This window comes from Styela clava, chromosome 1 (assembly GCF_964204865.1).
Source record: "Styela clava chromosome 1, kaStyClav1.hap1.2, whole genome shotgun sequence".
In the NCBI taxonomy this organism is placed as follows: Eukaryota; Metazoa; Chordata; class Ascidiacea; order Stolidobranchia; family Styelidae; genus Styela; species Styela clava.
In genome coordinates this window covers 22,257,633-22,279,450 of record NC_135250.1, presented here as the reverse complement: position 1 = coordinate 22,279,450, position 21,818 = coordinate 22,257,633, and the positions used below count along the sequence as shown (strand labels likewise).

The following is a 21,818-nucleotide window of genomic DNA, read 5'->3' as shown; positions in this document are numbered from 1 at the left end:
ATTACAATAAAAAAGGCGCGTATAATTACATTTTCTCATTTACTCCGAAGTTTTCGAGATTCGACTCGAAAAAAATATTCGATTCGGTTCTGAAATCATCAGGTATTCGAAAATGCCCAGCCCTACATATAAGCCCTCGAAACTCGATCGTCGTGAATCTGGCATTGTACGATGCTACAACACCCGGAAGCTCAATATCCCAAGTTGCGGGGTTGTTGTAAACGTAGTTTTGCAACATTCTTGTGCGATCTTCCAACGCCGCCATTTCCCATCAGATGATAGGCGGTAGAGCGAGTTTTCTTAAATCCCATCATTCAACTTAAGTCGGCAAAGATTCCGCTTTCGAAATTTTCTTCTTGGTCCGAATGTACCACTTCTGAAGCGCCATGAACTCTTGTATTGAAGTTTCGACGTTTCTTCTGCAGTCTTACTTTCCTTTGGCCAAGCCTGTAAGTATTTTGAAAATGTGTCAGTCACTACTAATAAATAACGGTTGTCGGTGCTCGTCTACGCCACAAGCACAGACTACGTCAATCGCAATTCTTTGCAGCACGACTCGTTAGATGGAATTAAAGAAGCTCTTGGATTTGTAGACGAACTTTTTCTAAATCCCCAATCGAGAAGGTCTCGCAACAATTCTTAACATCTGTTTGCCATTTCCACCAATATAAACTTTCAGCGACTATATCACAAGTAATTGTAAATTAAATGAAGCCAAATCTTCAGAATCATTCACTTTTCTATACATTACGCCATTTTTAACAACTATTTTATCAAACTGATCCCACAAATGTCTTAAAGCTGGAATCGTATGCTTAACTCTTTTAAAAGAAGGTCGTTTATCTGCAGCAGTCTAATAAAATACATCTGTCAAATTCGGATCAGTTTTCTGCGTTGCACTCAGACTGTCATCTGCCTACCCCAACTCTCGACGGAAATCTATGGAGTTCACCGTACACGCGCGTATGTCACCTTCTATCTTCCACGAAAAGTTCAAATGAGCGTCTTATTTCGGAAGATGTCCTCGAACTGGCCTTCGATTGATTGCGTTTGTATTTCCATGCTTCACACCTGGACGACGAAGAAAAGTAAAATAATAGGTTGCTAAATGTTCATACCATCTTACACACTGGTCATACGTCTCTTGCTGGGAGCATAATCATCGGAGTGGGGCATGATTATCTGTACGTATCTGACACGAACGGCCCATCAGAAGCAGCTTCTTAGTAGCATGAACAACGACTAGACGTTCTTTGCGCGTCGTGGAATATTTTTTCTGGGCTCAGTTAGGCTCGATCACCATATACCACAACGCTCTCACTATTTTTCCGTGTCCTCTTAGACATTTCTTGGAACTGGCCTAGATTCGACAAGTTTTACTCTATCAGGATCGGGCTTCATACCATGTCCGAGAAAACTCACTTCTTTTTTAAAAGAAAACACGTGGTCGGTTTCAGCTGCAAGTTTGCATCGACTAGCCTATGCAGCACTTTATCCAGCCTCTGCAAATACTAGTCAAAAGTACTAGAATATACAATTATGGCAATATACGCCAAAGCCCATGCCATTCTATAGGCACACCATGCAACACTGTGCATTAGTTTTGAAAACGAAGCAGTTGCATTAGATAAACCGAAAGGCATAACAGTACATTTATACAGCCCAAGATGGCAGCAAACCGCAGTCGTCTCTAGCGATGTCTTGTACATCGGCATTCACAAATAGTCAGACCGCAAATAAAGATTTTAACCGCAATTGGCGCCTGTAAATGATCAAGTCGGCGGTACAGGTCGTTCACGGCTCGAGCTCGTGTTCGATTCTTTCCCATAAATGGCACCGAATTTTAAAGTAGGCTACACTAGCTCCAGTATCAACCAGGACACAGACGTATACTATTTGGCACATTTGACGAGGCTTTTTGAGGCGGGGACACTTCTAACGGCGACCCGCCCCTCTTCCTCCCCCTACACATCGAAATCTGCGGTTTTGCGCCGTGGAAAATTGTTGCCATCGCGATCTGAATTATATTCGCGGTTACGCCTCTAATTTCATGGAAACACTGGCAGTCTCTTTAAAAATGTCCAATCTTATTACATAAAAACATCTCGTTCGATTGATCGGCCGTTGAATATTAAATTGTTGGGTCCTCGTGGCGCTCTCGAGATCTCTTACTCGAATCTTAACGAACCTCCGAACGCATCTGCATAATTTCTTTCATGATAGAATCTCTTTCCTCATTCAAACCGCAACTAGACTTCCCTGTTTTTAACGCATTAACGATCGCAATCTCACCATTCGGCTCAACATTTGCTGTTTCCATAGATAATAACTTCCTAGCGGCTTCATGAAAATCTATCCGCCTTCTTTTGCTGTTGTCTTTTTGTATTATGCGAACTGATGTCCTATTAGAAAATCTCCTCATTAAAGTATGGTACAAAATCCAGTTTTTGATATCACGATCTGATGGATCGGGGTAAGTCATATCGCCGAGTTCGGTTAAATTTAGAACATACTTTTGGCTACTTTCATGCTCCTCTTAATTATATTGAAGAGTTCCTGCCTCAACTTAGGCAAAAGCGATGGCCCAGATACGCTTGGCCGTATTCGCTCGATTATTTCGTCAGCTTCTAAGTCGTAAACATTTCCGTGACCATAGTTGATATCCCATTTTGTTTGACTATATAAACAAGTATCAACTTCAGCTTTCTCAACTCTGGTGGCACATCTAAACTGGCGCAATAAGAATCGAATCCCCTCATAAATTCGTCATGTTCATTAGAGAATCGCGAAGGTGCCATTAAAATGTTCATATTCGTTTAGTTACTTATAATTCGCGCGAATTATTGATTTTGTCGTGCTCGCCAATTTTGTCGCAGCTTTTTTCCCTATCTTTCAAAAACACCCACTACGCTAAAATCAGGAGTTTCGAGGTTCGACTGCGGCTTTAATTCTCATTAAATATCAAAAATACAACTCAAAGTAAACAATTATAACTAGAAAAGAATCTTCCCATACGCAACACAAAAACGACTCTGCTTGTCATAGACAAAACGCAACAGACGATGCCTTCCTGCCTTCACGTTCGGCAGCAATCATCATCAAACGAAGCAATTCAAATCACAAAAACAAACAAAAGGGCAAACAACACAAGGAAATATCATATCACACTTTTCAGTTATGCCAGATGCTTTTGCTTCTTCAAGTGTGGAGTTGCCGTATTTAATAGATGACTAATCCGGAATCTTGCATCTTCTGATTTATTGAACACAGTAAACAAAACCTGTCTCATCAAAGGCCGTTTCCGAACTGCGGTCGATTTTCGTTGCAGCGGATTTTAAAAATTCGTGTGCAGAAAACTAAGTCGATTTTACGTAAATAGTAATCAAATTAAATATATAGAATCAAATTCACCAAAAACGGTCCGTAATAAACCACTTTTAAGATTATTGACAGAAGAGTTGTGCTGGTTTTGATTCTCTGTAAGATCCCTACTTTTAACAATCTGCAATTGATTTATTCTGACGCGATGTATATATTTGTGACGAGTTTCATACTGTGTAAATTGCCTTCGGGATTAGACTCTGCCCTCCTAAGAATAAACATTCAAGACTAATTGTCTTACTGTTTATGCATTACGTGTAAAATAGAAATCCTCGATCACAAAGTAAAACGGCGTGGCTTTTCTCTATAATTATAAAACTATATCTTACTACTGCGGCAGACAATTTCAGTATGATATTGAAATCGAAGTTTGTCACAAAAGTTAGACTTTAACCAAAAATATTTTTAATTTACCGGAGTAGCTTGCATCTCATTTGTAAAATAAAACAAGAGATCGATGCTCAAATATATGGGCACGAAGTAGTACCGGTATCCAGTATTTCATTCTGCCACGTTTGTCGGTCGATTTGTTCAGAGAACTCGGGGCTCGGCTTCCCCATTTAGCATTCCAATTTGCATGCACATGTCATGTTCGTCAGCCCCATTTGTTGAACAAATGCAATAAACAGCATACACATTGGGAAACTCTAATATGACAACGAAAAATTAAAACGGCAACCCCTTAGCCATTTCGCCGACGAGTCGAATCGCTTGGCATGTTTAATTTCATTTTTGGAAAATTGGATATAATATATTTGGTTCAGTCACATTGGTAGTAAGTTTGATTGCAGACAACCATGCTTGTAAAATTCCAATGTCGATTTGGGCTTAAGATAAGAGCGCGCACTGTTATATAAACCAACTTTGGACGTAATTATATAATCAGGTGCAGTTAAATATTTGAATACTGACAAAGGATGAGTAGTTGCGAATATGAAAGTAGTAACGAGGAAGAGATGTACAATATAGATGTTGTGGAATGAATAATGACTGAACCTAAATATAACGCTGGCGTCTTGCAGCGCTAGAGATCAGTGGTATTGTGATAAGATTTTTCCGTATGCTGTTTATCTTTTTCTTGTTGTATTTGTGATTCGAATTGCTCTGTTTGATGATGAATGCCGACGAACCTGAAGGCAGGAAGGCGTCGTCTGTTTGGTTGTGACAAGCAGAGTCGTGTTTCGTGTGGGAAGGTTCTGTTCGAGTTATTTATATTCATTTTAAGTTATATTTCTGTATTTGTTGAAGATTAAAGCCGCAGTCGAACCTCGGAGCTTTTGATTTTAGCCTAGTGAATAATTTTGAAATATAGAAAAAAAAGTTGCGACAAAATTGGGGAGCACGCCACGATTAATAACCAGGGAGATGATGTTAACAAATTTATGAGGGATTCGATTTCGGTGTGGATGCGGAGGAACTCTTCAATATAATCCAGAGGGAGCATGAATGTGGCACAAGTATATTTTTAATTTAACAGAACTCGGCGATATGGCTTACCCCAATCCGTCAGATCGTGATATTAAAAACGAGATTTGTACCATACTTTATTGAGGGAATTTTCTAATAGGGTATCCGTTCGCATAATACAAAAAGGCCACAGCGACAGAAGGCGCATAGATTTGCATGAAACCGCTAGAAAGTAACTATCTATGGAAACGGGAGACAGTGAGCCGAATGGTGGGATTGCGATGTGCGTCACAAACAGGGACGTCTAGTTGCGGTTTGAATGAGGAAAGAGATTCTATCATGAACGAAGTTATGCAGATGCGTCAAGTGATGAGAACGAGGTTTGATAAGTTAGAACAGTGGTTCTTAAACTGGGGAGAGGGGGTGGGGGCGCGAGAGGTCACAATATGGAATCGGAAATTTCTATTAAACGGCTTCTGGAACGGTCTTCACGTTCGTTAAAAATGCCGGCTTTTCCACAGCGTAATAAATTTTTCTGTCTGGTAATATTCAACTCAATAATTCAAAATGTTTCTCTATTTTCAATTCATTTGTGTTCAAGGCAGGGGAACTCGCAGTTGCGGCGACTCACGACAAAATGAACTCATTACCAATCTAAAATACCACGCTAATCCGCGGACATAATAATGTGAGATCAACTACCCGATTATATTTAATTTTGAATGATATATATATAACATTCAATCCATGACTAATATGCCTATTCAATAAAATGGTTTATTTATTTATTTATTTGTGATAAATTAAATCTGCGATTGCCTCGATAAACTAAAAGCACCACAACTTCAAAATACCACGGCAATCCCTGCCCGATTACATTCTGTTTTGATCCTTATTCTTGCAAATGAGACCAATATCACCAGTCCCTGCAATTCTTACTCCGCTTCATCGGAATATTGCCACTCGATTATTTATCACCATTAGAAAAATTCCTAAGTCTGCGATAAAATCCCACGGAGTAAACTTTATTTCAGGTCGGTAGTCCTAGAACACTACAGGTGTGCCGCAGACACAAGGAATTCTACGATTTGCAATGTAGAATTGTCGAAATATTTACTTAACAGTCTCTGTTACGGAGTATGTGGAAGTAAAACCCAAATTACGCCCGAAATAACATAACTTGGCATTATATGAAATATTGCAGTAACTTTACGATGAAAAATAAATGTGATTTGTGTAAACAACCCACCGGAAAAATGACTTGAAACTGGACTTAAATACGATTTTCAGATTTAAACTTTACGTGACGCTTAATCGAGTTACAAGGAAATTTCACTGTATATTACGTGTACGTTAATTCGTAAGTATTTTACATCACATGACACCCTCTATTGAACTTGACGTAATATTGAGATATTTCGTAAGGTTTCTGAACATAGTATTGATCTTTTCAAGCAGCACCTGTTGTGTACATTACTGTGGCTTCGACGACCTCAGCGCGTGTTCGATGTTCACAAAAGGATTGTAACCGTTAATAATTACGAAATTGCTTGCTAATGGCTTTCTGAATATTTGTGGGTTTTGCTCACACATTCGCTTTGAACATGGCCTTGGACAAACAGACAGAAGGTTTTTTGGTTTGGCAGTTTACAAAGCCCTGGGTAAAAAACATCGTAAATAATGGTCAAATAAAACATCGCATGATTCCAAAATTTTATATTCAAGAATCGTGACCAACCACGGCCAATGTATATCCCTAACTTATATGACAATATGAAACAACCACGCGAACTAGCCCGTATAATTTATACACAACTGGGAAAATATTTTGCGTATTTTTGTTAAATAATGAGTCTGTTATGGCATTATGCAACTAACATGTGACATGCGGAGATTTAGAACATCAGTTTTCATAAAATAAAATTCAAACGTACAAATATGGATATTTAGACGGTTACAGTGGACATCAATCAAATTCAATTGCAGGAATAAATTATTGAATGTAAAATTGCACAATTTATTCCACGAGCTGTTGCCAGATTTTATTTCATTATCAAAAATATCTCCATCTAGCTATCTTTGATAAAATACAATTATATACATATGTGTCCCCTAGAACTGACGATAGACACACTCAAACAGGAGGCAAATTGAACGTCCAGTATCATCCTTACGGCTCGGTTAACAAATAAACGAAATGGGACAGCCAATTTGAAATACCTCCGTCATATCTTTCACTAATAATATTATATACTATTTATGACTCAGTGCCAAAATATTCGCCGGTGTATATGCTCGCTTATTCATTATATATGTTTGAGAGACCTTGAATAAGATTAGCAAGTAAATAAATGATTGAAAGATTTGTATCTAACTGAATAAACAAAATGATTATTGTTGGTGTTTGGATTCATAAATATTAAATTAAAAAAATAATATTTGGGAAAAATAAAAGTAATATCTTTTTGGTGAATTTTGAGTACAGTACTTTGAAAATTGATTGGGTCATTAGATGCGAAAAATCAACGACGGAGATATTTCGTGTCCAATAAGATTAAACGGTTCCATTACATTTGAACCCACGTACATTTGAACCCATGACAATTGCACCAGCATACTATTGCACCTATGGAAATTTTTTTGTTGTACGGATAGTTGAACCCATACTAACCCTAACCCATGGGTTTCAGCACCCGCATATTGATTGAACCCGCGGATATAGACATGGGTTCAAATGTACGTGGGTTCAAATGTACGGTCACCAGATTAAACATCCGAGACTAATTACCCTACTGTTCATGAAATACGTGCAAAATAGGTATAACAGCACTTAGGACTTGATCTGGAGATTCCTTGATCAAAAAGTAAAACGGCGTGTCTTTTTCAAGTCTATAATTATAAAACTACTGCGACAGACAATTACAGTATGATATTGAAATCAGAGTTTGTCACATAAGTTAGACTTTTAGCAAAAATACTTTTAATTTTCCAAAGTAGCTTGCATCTCATTTGTAAAATAAAACAAGAGAGCGATGCTCAAATATATGGACACGAAGACCAAAATGAAGTAGTACGAGTATGCAATCTGTCACAGTAAGGGCTGGGAATTCCAGGGGAAACACTTCAACGGTTAGCCGGGTAAAATTAACCGGTTTACCGTTTTGACGTAATGAGATATAATTTTAGCTTGTTACGTCCCAATGGTTCCAAAGCAATTTCGCGTCATCTTATCCTGGTATCCTGGTAAGTTAATATTAAATGTCAATTATGTGACAAAACTTTCCGTGCAAGATCTGCAACTTCTACCTCGACATATATATCATGAAGAAAAGCAGCATCAACTGCGATCAAGAGCTACTAGCTTCATCAGTTTCGTACGATGTAATACGAATGTACCATCAAAAAGTGTATTCAACACGACCGGAAAGATTATTATTTCAAGGCGTTCGTCACTACCTCCCGAAAATGTCGATATGCCTCCAGCCCAAGCAACAATACACTACCGGTACCGCAATCCTCGCGACTAACGCGAACCTGGAACCTGCAAGGTGCGCAATTTTTGATCCCATCCTGGCACACCGAAAACGAACCCGTAGAGAACACAGCAATTTTTAAAATGAATAAATGTAGAGGAAAATACAATCTTTACCCGGTGAAAAATTAGAAGCAATTGGTCGGATAAATAAAGAGAGCGGCGATTTTTTTTAAAACGCTGAGAAGAGAAATACCAACAAGAACAACATAATAACAAAACGATTCATATGTACACTTCATGTCCAATAAAAACCACGTGAAAGGGCTAGACATGCTCAATGCGTGAATAATTTCAAGCGACGACAAGGTGAATGCTTTGGAATGGTAACGTGCAACAAGTCTAATTTTCTTTCGTCATACGTAAACTATGCTCCGCTGTTGTCTTTTTTGCTGTTACCTAATATACTACATATTTAACTAAGAATCCAAACACCAACGATAATCAATTCGTTTATTTAGTTAGAAATGCATACAAATCTTTCGATCGTTTATTTACTTTCTAATCTTTTTCAAGGTCTCTCAAACATATATAATGAATTAGGGAGCAAATACACCGGTGGATATTTTGGTACTGAGTCACAAATAGAAATACTTTTAGTGGAAGATATTAGTGGAGATATTTCACAATGGCTGTCCCATTGCCAAGAATGATACTGAACGTTTAATTTGCCTCCTGGTTGAGTGTGTCTATTGAGATCTAGGGAAATAGAATCTATAATTTTATTTTATCGAAGATAGCTAGATGGAGCAGCGTTGAAGATATTTTTGATATTGAGATAAAATCTGGCAACTGATTGTAGAATGAGTCGTGCAATTTTACATTTACTGTTTCATTTCTGCAGTTGAATTTAATTGTTGCCTACTGAAACCGTGTAAATATCTATATTTGCATGTTATATCTATTTGTGATATTGTCCGATTTCTTGCACAATGATGCACTTGGATAACTACGTAGATTATATTTTTTTTTATCAAAACGCACGTTGTGAACCTCTGCATGCCACGTTAGTTGCACAACGGTCTAACAGAATTTTTTTTTTTTACCAAAAATACGTACACGCCATGTTCAAAGCGAAGGTGTAAGCGAAACCCACAATTATTTAGTAAGCCATTAGCAAGCAATTTCGTAATTGATAACTGTTACAAACATTTTGTGTACATCGCACCCGCGCTGAGTTCGTCAAAGCCACAATAATGTACATAACACGATAGGTACCTAAAAGATCAATACGATATCTAGGAAACTTAGGAAATATCTCAAGATTACGTCATGGTCAATAGAGGATGTCATGTGATGTAAGAATTTCACGTATTAACGTAAACGTAATATACACTGAGATTTCCCTGTAATTCATGCAAAGTTTAAATCTGGAAATCGTATTCATGTCCAGTTATTTTGCTGGTCGGTTGTTTACGGCAAATCAAATTTATTTTGCAGCGTTCAGTTGGAGCAATTTTTAATATAATGCAAAGTTATGTTATTTCGGCGTCATTCGAGTTTCAGTCCACAGACTCCGTAACAGAGACTGTAAAGTAAATATTTCGACGATTATGCGTATGAACACACGTGAAGGATATTTCATAATACTTGTATTGATCATTTGTCATGGTCAATTCAATTTATTTTTCTGTATATTCATATATATATATATATATATATCAACCCTGGCTGCGTAGAAATATGCAAAAAATATTAGCGCTTTACTTTCAGAATAAGACAGGTTAATGGTAGATGTATGGCAAGATTATCATGTAGTCAGTGCTTTCTAGACATAGATGCTTTTCGTCTCTGAATCAGTCTTATTGCTTACCTTATTGCGTTGATAACAGACTCGTTGTAGGAATGTTTCGATATTTAGAAAAAGTTTACCTTGATTGAAATTTGTTTGGGCAATGTATATTTCCTCTGCTGTTGTGTCCCACTTGTTCTTCGTGTGTTCCACACCTTCCATTTTGTAGCAAACGCCACTTAGGCGACACCTGTCTCCCACTTTCTACAATATCTTGGGAGTGGATATTTTAGGTAACCATTATGGTATTCATGCTATTTTTTTGGTTGGGATAGATAGGTGTAATACAAACAATTACAACCAAAAGTAAATAAAACAACTTTTACGAACATTTTCCGTTTTTTTAACTGTTATATATAACCGATATATATCGGCCGTTTACTGTCGATATCCTATATCGGCAAACACGTGATATCGGGCCGATATATCGGTTGAGCTTTAATCCTGAGGTAATGTGACAATGAAGATTCATGCGTCCAGTCTCAACGTGAATCGTAATACCAAAGGATACAAGTCACAACTGTAGTTTGAAATTTTACCGGTAACTAGTAGTCTACCTCAGGGTGGTTGAAGGACCGCAAAAAATTTTGAAGAGATCTCGCGGGCCGCAAGTCGGAGAAAGCCCAAAATTGATCGAAATATCGCGAGGTACTTACTTCAAATTTAATAAACAACGAGAGTTTACCGTTCTAATCAGACTATTATTAGTTTGCATGGGTGCCGTTTTTTGAAGAATATATAAAGCCTTCAGTTTTTTTTAAATAATTCCTGAGAATTGAGAATTGTATTTTTCGCATCTCGCGTTTAATGTCGCTTTAAATTATATTCTTCCGTGACAGATATTACTTGAAATCAAACCAGACACTGTGTAATGGGCAAGGAAATACGTTTCCGTCGTGTTTTTCTTTCTGGTCACCTTTCTTGTGACACTCATTTTTATTACGAATTGTTATATTTTATATAATTTGAAAACTTGCAGCGTGAGCAAGCTTAGTGTCATCGTCAAATAACAACCAAGTCCGTCTAAGTTGGTATTTCGGGACCTAGCTAAAAAAAATCTGGATTTTGCGGCGTTAAGTCGGCTCTGCGTTTCGTCACTATTGTCACATGGCCCACGCTTGAAACCAGAAGAGTGTTTTTTCAGAAATAAAGGCACAAAACGTTAGAAAAAACGTTTTTAATAAAGAAGATTAATTATTACGTATTATTTTAATAAACACCGATAAACTTTTAATGATATTATACGTTGGAGCGGTATCGCTGAAAAATCTAATACATTCATTTTTGTTTTTCAGTCCAAGTACATAACATTCGAATGCTTTTTTGATTTTAATACAGTGCCAAATTATATTAATATCACCACAAAATGCCTGCAATACATGTTAACAAAAAGTTGTCCTTAGCTGATGAGGCTATACATATAGTTATCGACGGTGAGTATGAATAATTTCATCAGTAATATTAAAAATCTAAGCGCATGAATTTCAGCGAATTATACGAAAACACGGACTCTCCTCATAATGCCGGACTATTATTGCAAATGAATTTTATGTATAGCTACATTTGGCCTATTTGACGTTAAACAAGTTAGTTGCCAGTAACGTTATTTATTTCACATCGCTTGATCCATGTCAATTTTTTATTATAAATAAGTTAAAAGTTTCAGATGAAAGGATAAATATATATCTTCGTATTATATTGGGAGCATCCATCCCAACAAACCAAACTACATCTTTGTTGTTGAAACAATCTTTTTCATATATGGTATATATATGTATATCGGTGATTTATGTAACGGGAAGACATTTTATTTGCAGGGCTAAAACCGTTTCAGAACGTATCGCTCCATTCTTCGATTACACTCAGCGATGATATTATGTTTGAGAGCCTGGCTCAGTATACATCAGATGGCAGAGGTAATCCATGTCCATTTTAGTTTATGTGAAAAACTATTTGTTATATATAAATATATCAATATATGGTTGCTATCACCATACAAAAATCAACAGGACGGCATCTTACTTCAATTTGTTTTCATATTTCGCAGCCTGAAGATGTTTGATTAATCCACGATATTTTCCGAAGAGTGACCATCTAATTTGTGAAGTGTTCCAATCTGAGTGCTATCGCGCCGCCGTCTGTTTTCACTACAGTGAATAATAGCCTTGGAGAGTTTTAGGATCACCGTCTAGCGATATGCACTATCGTTTTTAGCGCTTGTCACAATAGTGTTTGCGTGAGGTACTGTTTTCATGGAAAGCTCATGGCCTTGCTTTAAAAAGTTATATTTATAAAAGCACCTCGACTCTGTCTCATACAACTAAATATTAGACATTTTGTTCCCGCGACCACAGTGTTATCACATTGAATATTTGAAACAATATTAAATATATCGCTATTCATTGGCATGCTTGTTTTTTGGACCAATTTATAATTACCTTCATATTGATACACTTCAAAATTTTAGTTGATTTTGTATTTTTTTTTAAATTAAAAGTATTCGAAGTACGCGTTCATAAGCAAACAATAGAACACTTACGGGAAATAGGGAAGAACCCCAATAGACAAATATATATACTTGTTACATAATGTTTATAAATTTGAGATATAGCGGTTGAAGTACACAAATTTGCAGCAATGGGGCAGCTGAGTTCTCGGTCTGATTAAATATTATATAATATTGAATATTACATAATACATCTAAAACTATTTGTACGCAACGACCGATCATGTGAGTATGTCAAGTTGAATTATATAAAGAAAAACAGAACATACAGGGTGTTGACAAAGTCCTGTTAAAAATGCCGAATTTTTTAATAACCAACTTCATTAAAAATTGAAAGTTTATGACTTTACCTTTTTTATCATGTATATTGCAGGTTTCATTGACGTGAGAACCAGTGAATCACACGGGGGATCGTACAGAGGAGTGTGGTCTATGGGTCCCTTGAGTTCAATGGTTGCGTCGCATTTGAACAAGGTAAACCTGACAAACTTTTATTAAAACAAAGAGTCTCACCTCGTTTATATAAATCGTATAGTAAACCACGTTTTTAATTTTTTTAGTCGGGTGTCATAAAAGTTTTTATTATTCACCATCTTTCAGCGATCCTATGAACGATTTGTCGTGAAAGATCCGATGCAACCGTTTGAGGTGTATTTTCGTTTATTTGATAGTTTTGTGCCAAATTTAGAAGAAATACACGATACTTCACGAACCAATAACAAACTGTTAACAAAGCACAAAATTACAAGAACCTATGCTGCACCGGGTGTTCAGGAACAAGAAGTTTGGACAGGAAGATTAAGAGGAACACTGTACATTCCTCCTGGCAATACTAGATTTCCAGGTATAGTCTATCCGCTTTATCGCTTGCATCTGGACATGGAAACCAAGTTTTGATAGACATGTCCAGAACGTTACTAGAAGGCTCATAAACCAATATATTTTAATGGTGCTAGCTATAAAAACGAAGCTATGTATACATGGTTATAGTTTCGCGATGTTTATATTTTACCTTTCAACAGGTGTCTTGAGTATCAGCGGTGCACATCCCGGGGCGTTCAAACATAAAGCAGCCATACTTGCCTCTCGTGGATTTGTAGCGTTAGCTGTTAGATACTTTGGAACAGATGACCTACCAAAATACGACCATGGTCTTGACTTGGAATACTTCGAAGAAGCCGCCATCTTTCTCAAAAATCATACCAGCGTAGACGCAAGAAATGGGGTAGGTATAGTATCAAATTGTGTTGGAGCCAGCGCGTCTCTGGGTATAGCAAGCTGCGCCCCCGAAGGCTTATTTGGCTGTGTGGTGGCCATTAGCGGCTGGTATGTAAGCTACAACACATTCACGTATCGAGATAAAACCTGGAGTGTGCCAGAAACATTCACTTTAAATGCAGAATCTCTTCCAGACGGCACAATGGTGATTACTAGCTCTCATCCGGATGCCGAAAATGAGACTTGGGAAAATATTGAGGACGATTTGGTTCCCTTTCAAAAGCGCCATCGTACGGCTTACATGTTTGTGTATGGCGGTAAAGATACTATACACGAAACGATAATACAAAAAATGGGAAAACACGCCAGAGAAATGTTAGAAGAACAGCATCATCCAAGATACGAGCTTCTCTTTTATCCCGATGCCGGTCACCTAATAGAGCATGCGTATGCTCCACACCAAAATGTTGTGTGGACTTATCGACAGCTTCAGCATAATGGAGGCAATCAGCCAGATCACAGCAAAGCCCAAGAAGATTCGTGGCCGAAGATTTTGAACTTTTTAAGACAATCGTTGACGAGTACGCCAGCAAAGCTGTGATTTAAAATATGGCAAATTCCTGTGTATTTTTTCGAATCAAATATTTCGCTATGCAACATATATATAATTGTATTTGACGAGGGGACTGCATAAAATGGAAGTACCCAAATACGGCTGTACAAGTGACATAGCCAATGTGTAGCTAGCCATTTTACAATTATGTATACGACATTTTTAAACAGCACACCTAATCATCCGCGAGTTTTGTTTGATCATCATAGTGTGTTTTTGAGCATTATCTTACTATTATAGGTCTAATCAATTGTATTTATCAGAATGCATTTAATGCTATGTGCTCGCTATACTTTTAAAAGCTGACTGATAAAAGCCTTTATGATTTATGTAAATCCATAAATGATATCTTACACAAATTTTTAATAATATAAAATATGGTCATAAAAAATGCATCAAATTCTAAATAAATGCGGTTAAAAAAATAATTTGCAAAGAGAAATGATTTTTACTGCTTTTGTTCTTACTTGCTAACAGGTAATTGTGCTTATTTATTCTATTTTTTTCAAAAATTTATGTGTGACCCATTGTTATTCTATGCAAAGGATAAATTTATCATCAACGATCAGGAAATATACAAACTATATAAAAAAAGGGTATTTCGTGGAAAGAGATTATGTTATTTTCATTTATATATAATCAAGTGGTAATTTTGAACTCATTTAGGAATAATATGAACAGAACTATTGCAGGCATGAAACGTCTTCGATTTGATTTGAACTGGCTATTTAATCGTTTTGTATATATATATATATATATACACGCTAGAAATCTTACGCAACACCATTGTCGAAAATGACCGCTAGTTTTCACGCATGTACGTACGCACGTTAGGTCACAAGATTTAGAGTGTACGGGAATATAATACACATTCCAGACTTAGTTCAATGTACATCTACTTTGAGACGCCGCGCTTTGGATTCCGGATTTTTCCTAATACACAATGTTGAAGGCTGTTTCATACGACGCAATCAGTTTTCAAAAATCAAATTTCAAGTATTTAGTGTTGTTATTAAAGTAGAAAATAATAAAGCCAATTAAGAACAAGAATAAATAAACTCTGCATCAAACTAAAAATATGAAAACATTTTTAGAATCAATATCGTAAATTAGATCGAAAAACTTTGACCGGGAAATCCACATGGTACCTGGTGCAATCCCTCACAAAGCACGAGATGTAAAAGCTACATAAATGAGTGTCGTGCTAAAGAAAGAACCTCAAAAACAAGGACAGTTATAACCTCAGTTTTTGGCGTTATAATTTTCCTTGAAATTTTTCAGAGTTGCGTTAGCTACAGCTACTAGCTTTCTGTACAAACGGACATCTTTCTCGTCAGCTTCACGCACGCACACAGCGTGAAATATGCCACGTCTTACGTTGAAATCTCCGACACATCTGTACATTTTTCCTCGGCACGTACGGCACAATTGACGATCCTAAGTAAATATAAAGTATTGAGTATTTCACTGAAAAGAAACAGGCTTGTATTCTCTTGCCGCTTCCGGCGGGGTTGCAGGCTCGAATCGCATGAGGAATAATTATGTTCGAGGGGATTGCTGGACTGGTTGTAGGATATTTAACGTTACCGCTGATCGGTAACGACTTCTCCATCACCAAGTCCATGCATCAATATAAAAACGAAACACAAAGACTGGACAATTATTCCCATACCCAACCTGAACTGATAACCAGACGAAAGGTCATGGTTCGTCATATGGTTAAGAACCCCGGAATAAGTATGAAAATCCTATCACCGAATAGTACAATTGCATTATGCCAAGGCTATTTTCGGGTGTTCCGTACATTAGCTCTGAAGAAGGCTACTACTAACAACCTAAATGCCTTCTGGGACATATTTTAGTTTCGCAAAAGTGAAAAACTTAACAATTTTTGTGGAAGTTTTCTATCTTTCGGAATGAGTACCTCAAATTTACGGTTGCCTTGAGATCAATGAGTTTAATTGGTATAATATTCAGTAGCCTCTTCCACAGGGATGTGGAATAAACTCATGGAAATTTTGTATAAAGTGCGTATTGCTTGTTACAAATTAAATTGACATTCCAAACATACAACAATGCAGCTTCGAGTCAGCAACAGCAATATGATTCGGTCGCCTGATTGTTGCGTAATACTAATAACACGTCATCGCAATTGTACAATACACAAAAATGACTTTATCTGAGCAGCAGCACCATCGCTTGCTTACTCGGAAAAAGTTGCTGGTTTTACTATAAACAGCTGGTTGAAGATCGGCAGAAAAACTTTCGGTAGGCCTCGCAAATACGTGTGTTGGACATAGCTTATTAAATGTATCGCATCGCTGTGGTTAGCAGCAGGGGATTTGAATCCATAGTGATTATTACATCACAATAACATAGTTATGTCAAGTGAAAACCATGTGAAAACAAAACAAAAAGGTCTTATCCCGGCACGGAAACAGAGATAAAAGCGACAGCTACCAGTACATCAATACCGTAATCAATAATTTTACCGTTTCATAAAATTCACAGTTGATCACGTGGCCTTGTCCATCTTTGATTAGAAATGATTTGCAATATTTCACTCCTTCCGACGTAACTTGAGAGTTAAGAATGCCTGGATGTGCAAAAATATTTGATGAAACAAGAATAAAAGATCAGCTCATTGTTTGTTCGAGTTCAAAATGGACGTAGGTTACAAGGGCATATTTACTAGGTTACAAAACATAGCATCGAAAAAAATGTGATGAAATTCAAATCAAAATAATTTGATTAATCGAATATTAAAATACTAGATAACAAAAACAACTTTTGCAAAGAAATTTGTAACTTTATGAGCAAATTTTGGCAAATATAACAAATTCTGCACAATACATAGAAACACTAAAAAATTCCGTAGAAGATAATTAAACACTCAAAAATTCCGTAGAAGATTATTTAAAATATGCTATTCAATTCTGGCGTTTCAGTACAACATATATATCTATTTTAATTAAAGACGCGTGACTAGAAGTAAACACAAATTTACCAATTATTTCAAAAACGACCATTGTATCCTGTTTAACTTCGGACCATGCTTGCAGACCCCGAGCATTAGTCGATACAAATATCTTTTTTGGTTTGTATTTTTCGGCTTTGTCTTTCGTCGGAGTGGCGTCAGCCTAAAAAATTCATTTGATCACGTCGGACGAGTATAAATCAGACTAGCATTAATTGTATTGTAGCGAATGTGGCATGACACTATATACTGTTATTTAACCCCTTTGTATTATTACATGTTGAATTCAATGAAGATAGGCTATCGGGCCGGCATCAGAATTCAGAATTTTAATGATGATTGAAAAATTTAAATACAAACTCAAAATATACTAAAAGTTTACTCTTAGAAGGGTTGCGTTAGCCAAAGTTTTTTATATATATCAAAATTTTATTCCGTCAGAAATTTTTACAACCCAGAGTAAAAATAAACAAGTACAAGTATTGATAAATTAGAATAAAATCACAAATTGCACAAATGCACACCTTTTTGGTCGCGGATGTACCTGGACGTTCGTTACTAATATGAGCCTCGCCTCCTTGTAATTCCGGGTTTTGTTGCTGGCTCGCGTGATACTGAGGTTTTGGTATAGGTTGAATCTTGTTCTGTATGGAAAATGATAAAAGTGTAGGCCTACATCCTAAAAATTGTTGAAACCATGGATTTGGTATTATTACTAGGGTATGCAGGCAGGATATATCCTCTAGTCTAGTGGTCGACAAACTTTATGTACTCACTAGTCACCACCCAGCTAAATATGCGGTAGCGTGTGGGCCATAATAATTTCCGACTACAAACAATTGGCACATTAAACTTCAAACTATGACGCACGGGCAACTCCTATTTGTGTGTTAGTTACAAGTAACGGTAGACACGTTCGGAAAGTAAATGACATAAAACTGACGTGTGCTTTTGATTACGCTAATAATTACTACAAAACAAACATTGTTACGATTGCGACATACCTTCCGTGCGCAGATAATAATAAATCAATGACAATTTTTTGGTTTCATGCATTAAAAGTGAGGTCAGGTCGTACGAGAGAAATTTTCTCGCGGGCCTCATTTCACCAACGGGCCACAGTTTGCCGACCACTGCCCTACTCGATAAAAATGCGCACGATATACGATAGTACGCGTCTGATGTTATATTCAATATATTGAATGGAAATGAAAAATATTTTATATTTGACCTTGATACAGGATGGTCGGGGCTGGGATGGTTGATTGTACCCATACATTGGTGCTTGTGATATTGTGGAGTATTGGTTGGCTCCGTATTGTTGTGGCGGCGGATAATTCTGGAACATATTCGGGGGCTCACTGTAACCTGTTGTACAAAAAATGAAGTTTGCATGAGAATGAATGTGAAATATAATGATAGTGCAGTGCAGTCAATAAGAATTTGCAAAAATAAAAAATATTTTGAAATAGCTAGCAATTGGCTAACTACCAAAAAGCAACAAGCAGCCAATAACAAAAAAAATTGCTGATTATTTTAATTGATTGTTCTAAAATCAAATATTTAAATACCGTACGTACACTTTAAGTTTAAATTTATAGTTTCTGCGACTAGATCATTTGATAAAACAATCTTGGTATTGAAATCGTATGTTACACTCAGATATTAAATTATCCCTACCGTATGTATCCGGAGGCATTTGAAAATGAGGAGGGAACGTTGTGTTTTCACCGTGTGTCTGTGGCCACCAATAGCTTGGATTGAAGATAGTGGGACATGGGTGTCGCATACCGGGGTGTGGATACATATTAACATTTGATGGGTGATTGGGAGGTTGGAAAGAGATTGATCCCGAAGATCCCATCTGCAATAATGAAATTCAAAATAAGGATTATATAGGCCTATATATATATACTATCGTACATAAATATCATAAACATTTTTTTTTTAATTAAATTCTTCAAAGCTATATTTTGAGGATTTCAATACTAAAAATTGAATGTTGAAAAATTACAAAGAAAGGCTGATTTTGAGCTGGTTTCTAATCTAAATTTGAGGCCATATTCACCGGAAATTTTGATAAAAGGATGCCAAGTCGAAAATGTATTTTTTCATGTTCTCAACACTTTTTTTTTCAAGTTTATGATTTTCAGTTCAAAAATTTCTAAAAATTCATTGCTTTCCGGATTTTTTCATCCAAAAATTATAGTGTCTGTCGTTAGGCAATTTGATACTTTGATCTCTGCTTAGTGGAGTTTGATAGCCTAATCGAAAAACAGAATTTTCGTAAGTATTTCGTATTTTCATTGGCAAAGTACAACCAGTGTCAATCAATCATGCGCCATACGAAAACCAAATTATAGAAAAATAGCTTCAACGTACACTAAGACTTGGAAATATCTAACAATTCATACTTACGTTGTCTTGTAATTCATTTTTTGGGGGTTCAGCATAGTGATTGACTGCGGCTGTAATCGATGAAAGTAAAATAATTTGAAGATTAGTATTTTTATTAGAATAAAATACACAAATAACAAATCATACTAGTCTAAATTCTGAAATATTTCGATCTTTATATCTAAGTTTACGCAAAAACTACTGGTAAATACACTAAAGAATTATGACGGGCTATCGGTACATAAATTTATGAATAACTTCAAAATAAACTATCTATCTATTTATCGCGTTGTACAGTTGAACTTGTTAGACTGTAAGTAACGTTATCCTAATGAAGGATACCGGTAGCGTTGAAGTTAGGCAGAAGGGTCAGGAGATGTTTCACTTTACTCACGTGCTTTCTTGATGCCTTTCCTGGGAGATTTTGTGTTCATCGTAAAAGGAACCTTATTAGGATCACCACCTGGCCACATTTCGTAAATTTTTCTCTGTTTCGATGGAAGAGTGCCGGCGAATGACGGTCTATCGGGATTGTTTGATTGCCCATAGAAGGCATTGGAGTTGAAATTTTCATTCTGTGGTTCTTTAGCAAAATTTACTCGTCTCATTCTCCGCAATTATCCGTCAGACTGTCAGATTATAAGTTGGTGATATACGAATTTTTGTCGGCGAACAGCAGTGAAAAACGGTACCGGCAACGTAAGAACGTACTGACGCAGACGACGGAAACAATGATACAAGGGTTAAAGGTCACGGGTAATGAAATGCGCTGTAGCGGGTCCTGTTAAAATTTGAACTTCAATAAAGTTCACCAATAAAACGGGCATTTTTCTAATTTTCATAGTATCTTACAAATAGATAAATATTGAAGACAGATTTTCTCAAGTGATATAATTATAGACCAAAGAAACGTATCGAACCTGTGCAAAATGAGCTCTCGGAGGCTCACGGTCCAAGAGCATGATCTTGGTTGGGAATACACGATCCGATCTTGTATACGTTAGAGCAGCGTTTCCCAAACTTTTTCGGCCACGGAACACTTAGACTTTTTATCTCGCCTCACGGAACACCAAAAAATGGAAAGCTGAAATTGATAAAGAAAAACGGTGTAATGTAGCGGTTCCCAATGGGTTCGCCGTGACGAGTTGCCAAATGCGCCGTGAAAACTAACAGAATTGTGTTAAACCGTAAATATATACTACTACGGTCAAACATACCTGAAATATGATTGAATATTTTACATATTGCATTTATTATAAATTTTTTATTGTTTCCTAATTTAAATGCTGTGTAGCCTATATGAATCAATAAATTCACCACTTCACAATTTTTTACCTCTCTATGTCGTTTACTTTCCATCCCGTAGTGTTTGCCTCCAATGTTACCTCTAATGGAGATAAAAGTACTTGCTGCAATTTCACGAGCTGCAGTTTATTTATCTGCTGAATTGAATTTAGCGAACATGAGTAATTTTTCAGCATTTCATAGTAAAACCAGGCAGAGACGGAGGAAGAAGAGTTGACCTTTTGCCTTTATTCTTTAGAGTTTAGACCTACTTGTTTGCTTATAACAAAACCAAAAGGATTGCTGTAAACTTGGGGTTACCATATTTTTGTGACCTCAAAGCGGGACGCCTCCAAAGGCCATAGCTGTGTTTTTTTCAACTTCAAATTGACCGATTTTACATTAGGCACACATTTGAAACCATCCCGGCTGTCTTCATTGACTATATTGTCATCGAGAGTGCATGCGGTGTCTGTCTAAAAATCGGTTTCAATTCAATAAATAGAAAGGACTTTACGTTAGGCGTCCTTTTGGCGTCTGGGGCTCACAGTCACACGTAACAAATTGTAGCAATTAACCGCTAATAATGTTAGCGGCGAAAAACAACGAAACAAACAAAACCCCGCATCCACCTTCAGTAAGTATGCTACCACCGGTACGCCACACAGCAACAACAGTATCGAGAACAAGCTAATTGGTAATGCTCATGTA

General features: G+C 36.7%; 2 protein-coding genes across 2 annotated transcripts; one reads left to right on the top strand and one right to left on the bottom strand.

The window, feature by feature from the left end:
* Positions 1 to 11,408: 11,408 nt before the first annotated feature.
* Positions 11,409 to 15,605, top strand: LOC120348310 (bile acid-CoA:amino acid N-acyltransferase-like). The gene is made up of 5 exons (XM_039418429.2): positions 11,409 to 11,545; positions 11,930 to 12,028; positions 12,992 to 13,092; positions 13,219 to 13,462; positions 13,641 to 15,605. Exons 1-5 carry the CDS (start codon positions 11,479 to 11,481, stop codon positions 14,435 to 14,437), a joined length of 1,308 nt encoding a protein of 435 aa, XP_039274363.2. The 5' UTR covers positions 11,409 to 11,478; the 3' UTR covers positions 14,438 to 15,605.
* Positions 15,606 to 15,634: 29 nt separating this feature from the next.
* Positions 15,635 to 20,553, bottom strand: LOC120346930 (uncharacterized). Its single transcript, XM_039416726.2, has 8 exons — positions 20,218 to 20,553; positions 19,845 to 19,894; positions 19,107 to 19,290; positions 18,658 to 18,794; positions 17,951 to 18,070; positions 17,457 to 17,589; positions 16,942 to 17,045; positions 15,635 to 15,886 (listed from the first exon to the last, which is right to left on the bottom strand). The coding sequence occupies exons 1-8, from the start codon at positions 20,429 to 20,431 to the stop codon at positions 15,692 to 15,694; spliced, it is 1,137 nt and encodes a 378-aa protein (XP_039272660.2). The 5' UTR covers positions 20,432 to 20,553; the 3' UTR covers positions 15,635 to 15,691.
* Positions 20,554 to 21,818: the final 1,265 nt, after the last annotated feature.

What these genes read in the sequence shown, in the direction of transcription:
- LOC120348310 (XM_039418429.2), top strand. Translation starts at nt 11,479, where the DNA reads ATGCCTGCAATACATGTTAACAAAAAGTTGTCCTTAGCTGATGAGGCT. An exon ending in GTATACATCAGATGGCAGAG is followed by an intron (nt 12,029 to 12,991) that starts GTAATCCATGTC and finishes TGTATATTGCAG; the next exon opens with GTTTCATTGACGTGAGAACC. An exon ending in TTGCGTCGCATTTGAACAAG is followed by an intron (nt 13,093 to 13,218) that starts GTAAACCTGACA and finishes ACCATCTTTCAG; the next exon opens with CGATCCTATGAACGATTTGT.
- LOC120346930 (XM_039416726.2), bottom strand. Translation starts at nt 20,431, where the DNA reads ATGAGACGAGTAAATTTTGCTAAAGAACCACAGAATGAAAATTTCAAC. An exon ending in AAAATGAATTACAAGACAAC is followed by an intron (nt 19,291 to 19,844) that starts GTAAGTATGAAT and finishes TCATTATTGCAG; the next exon opens with ATGGGATCTTCGGGATCAAT. An exon ending in AATGCCTCCGGATACATACG is followed by an intron (nt 18,795 to 19,106) that starts GTAGGGATAATT and finishes TTTGTACAACAG; the next exon opens with GTTACAGTGAGCCCCCGAAT.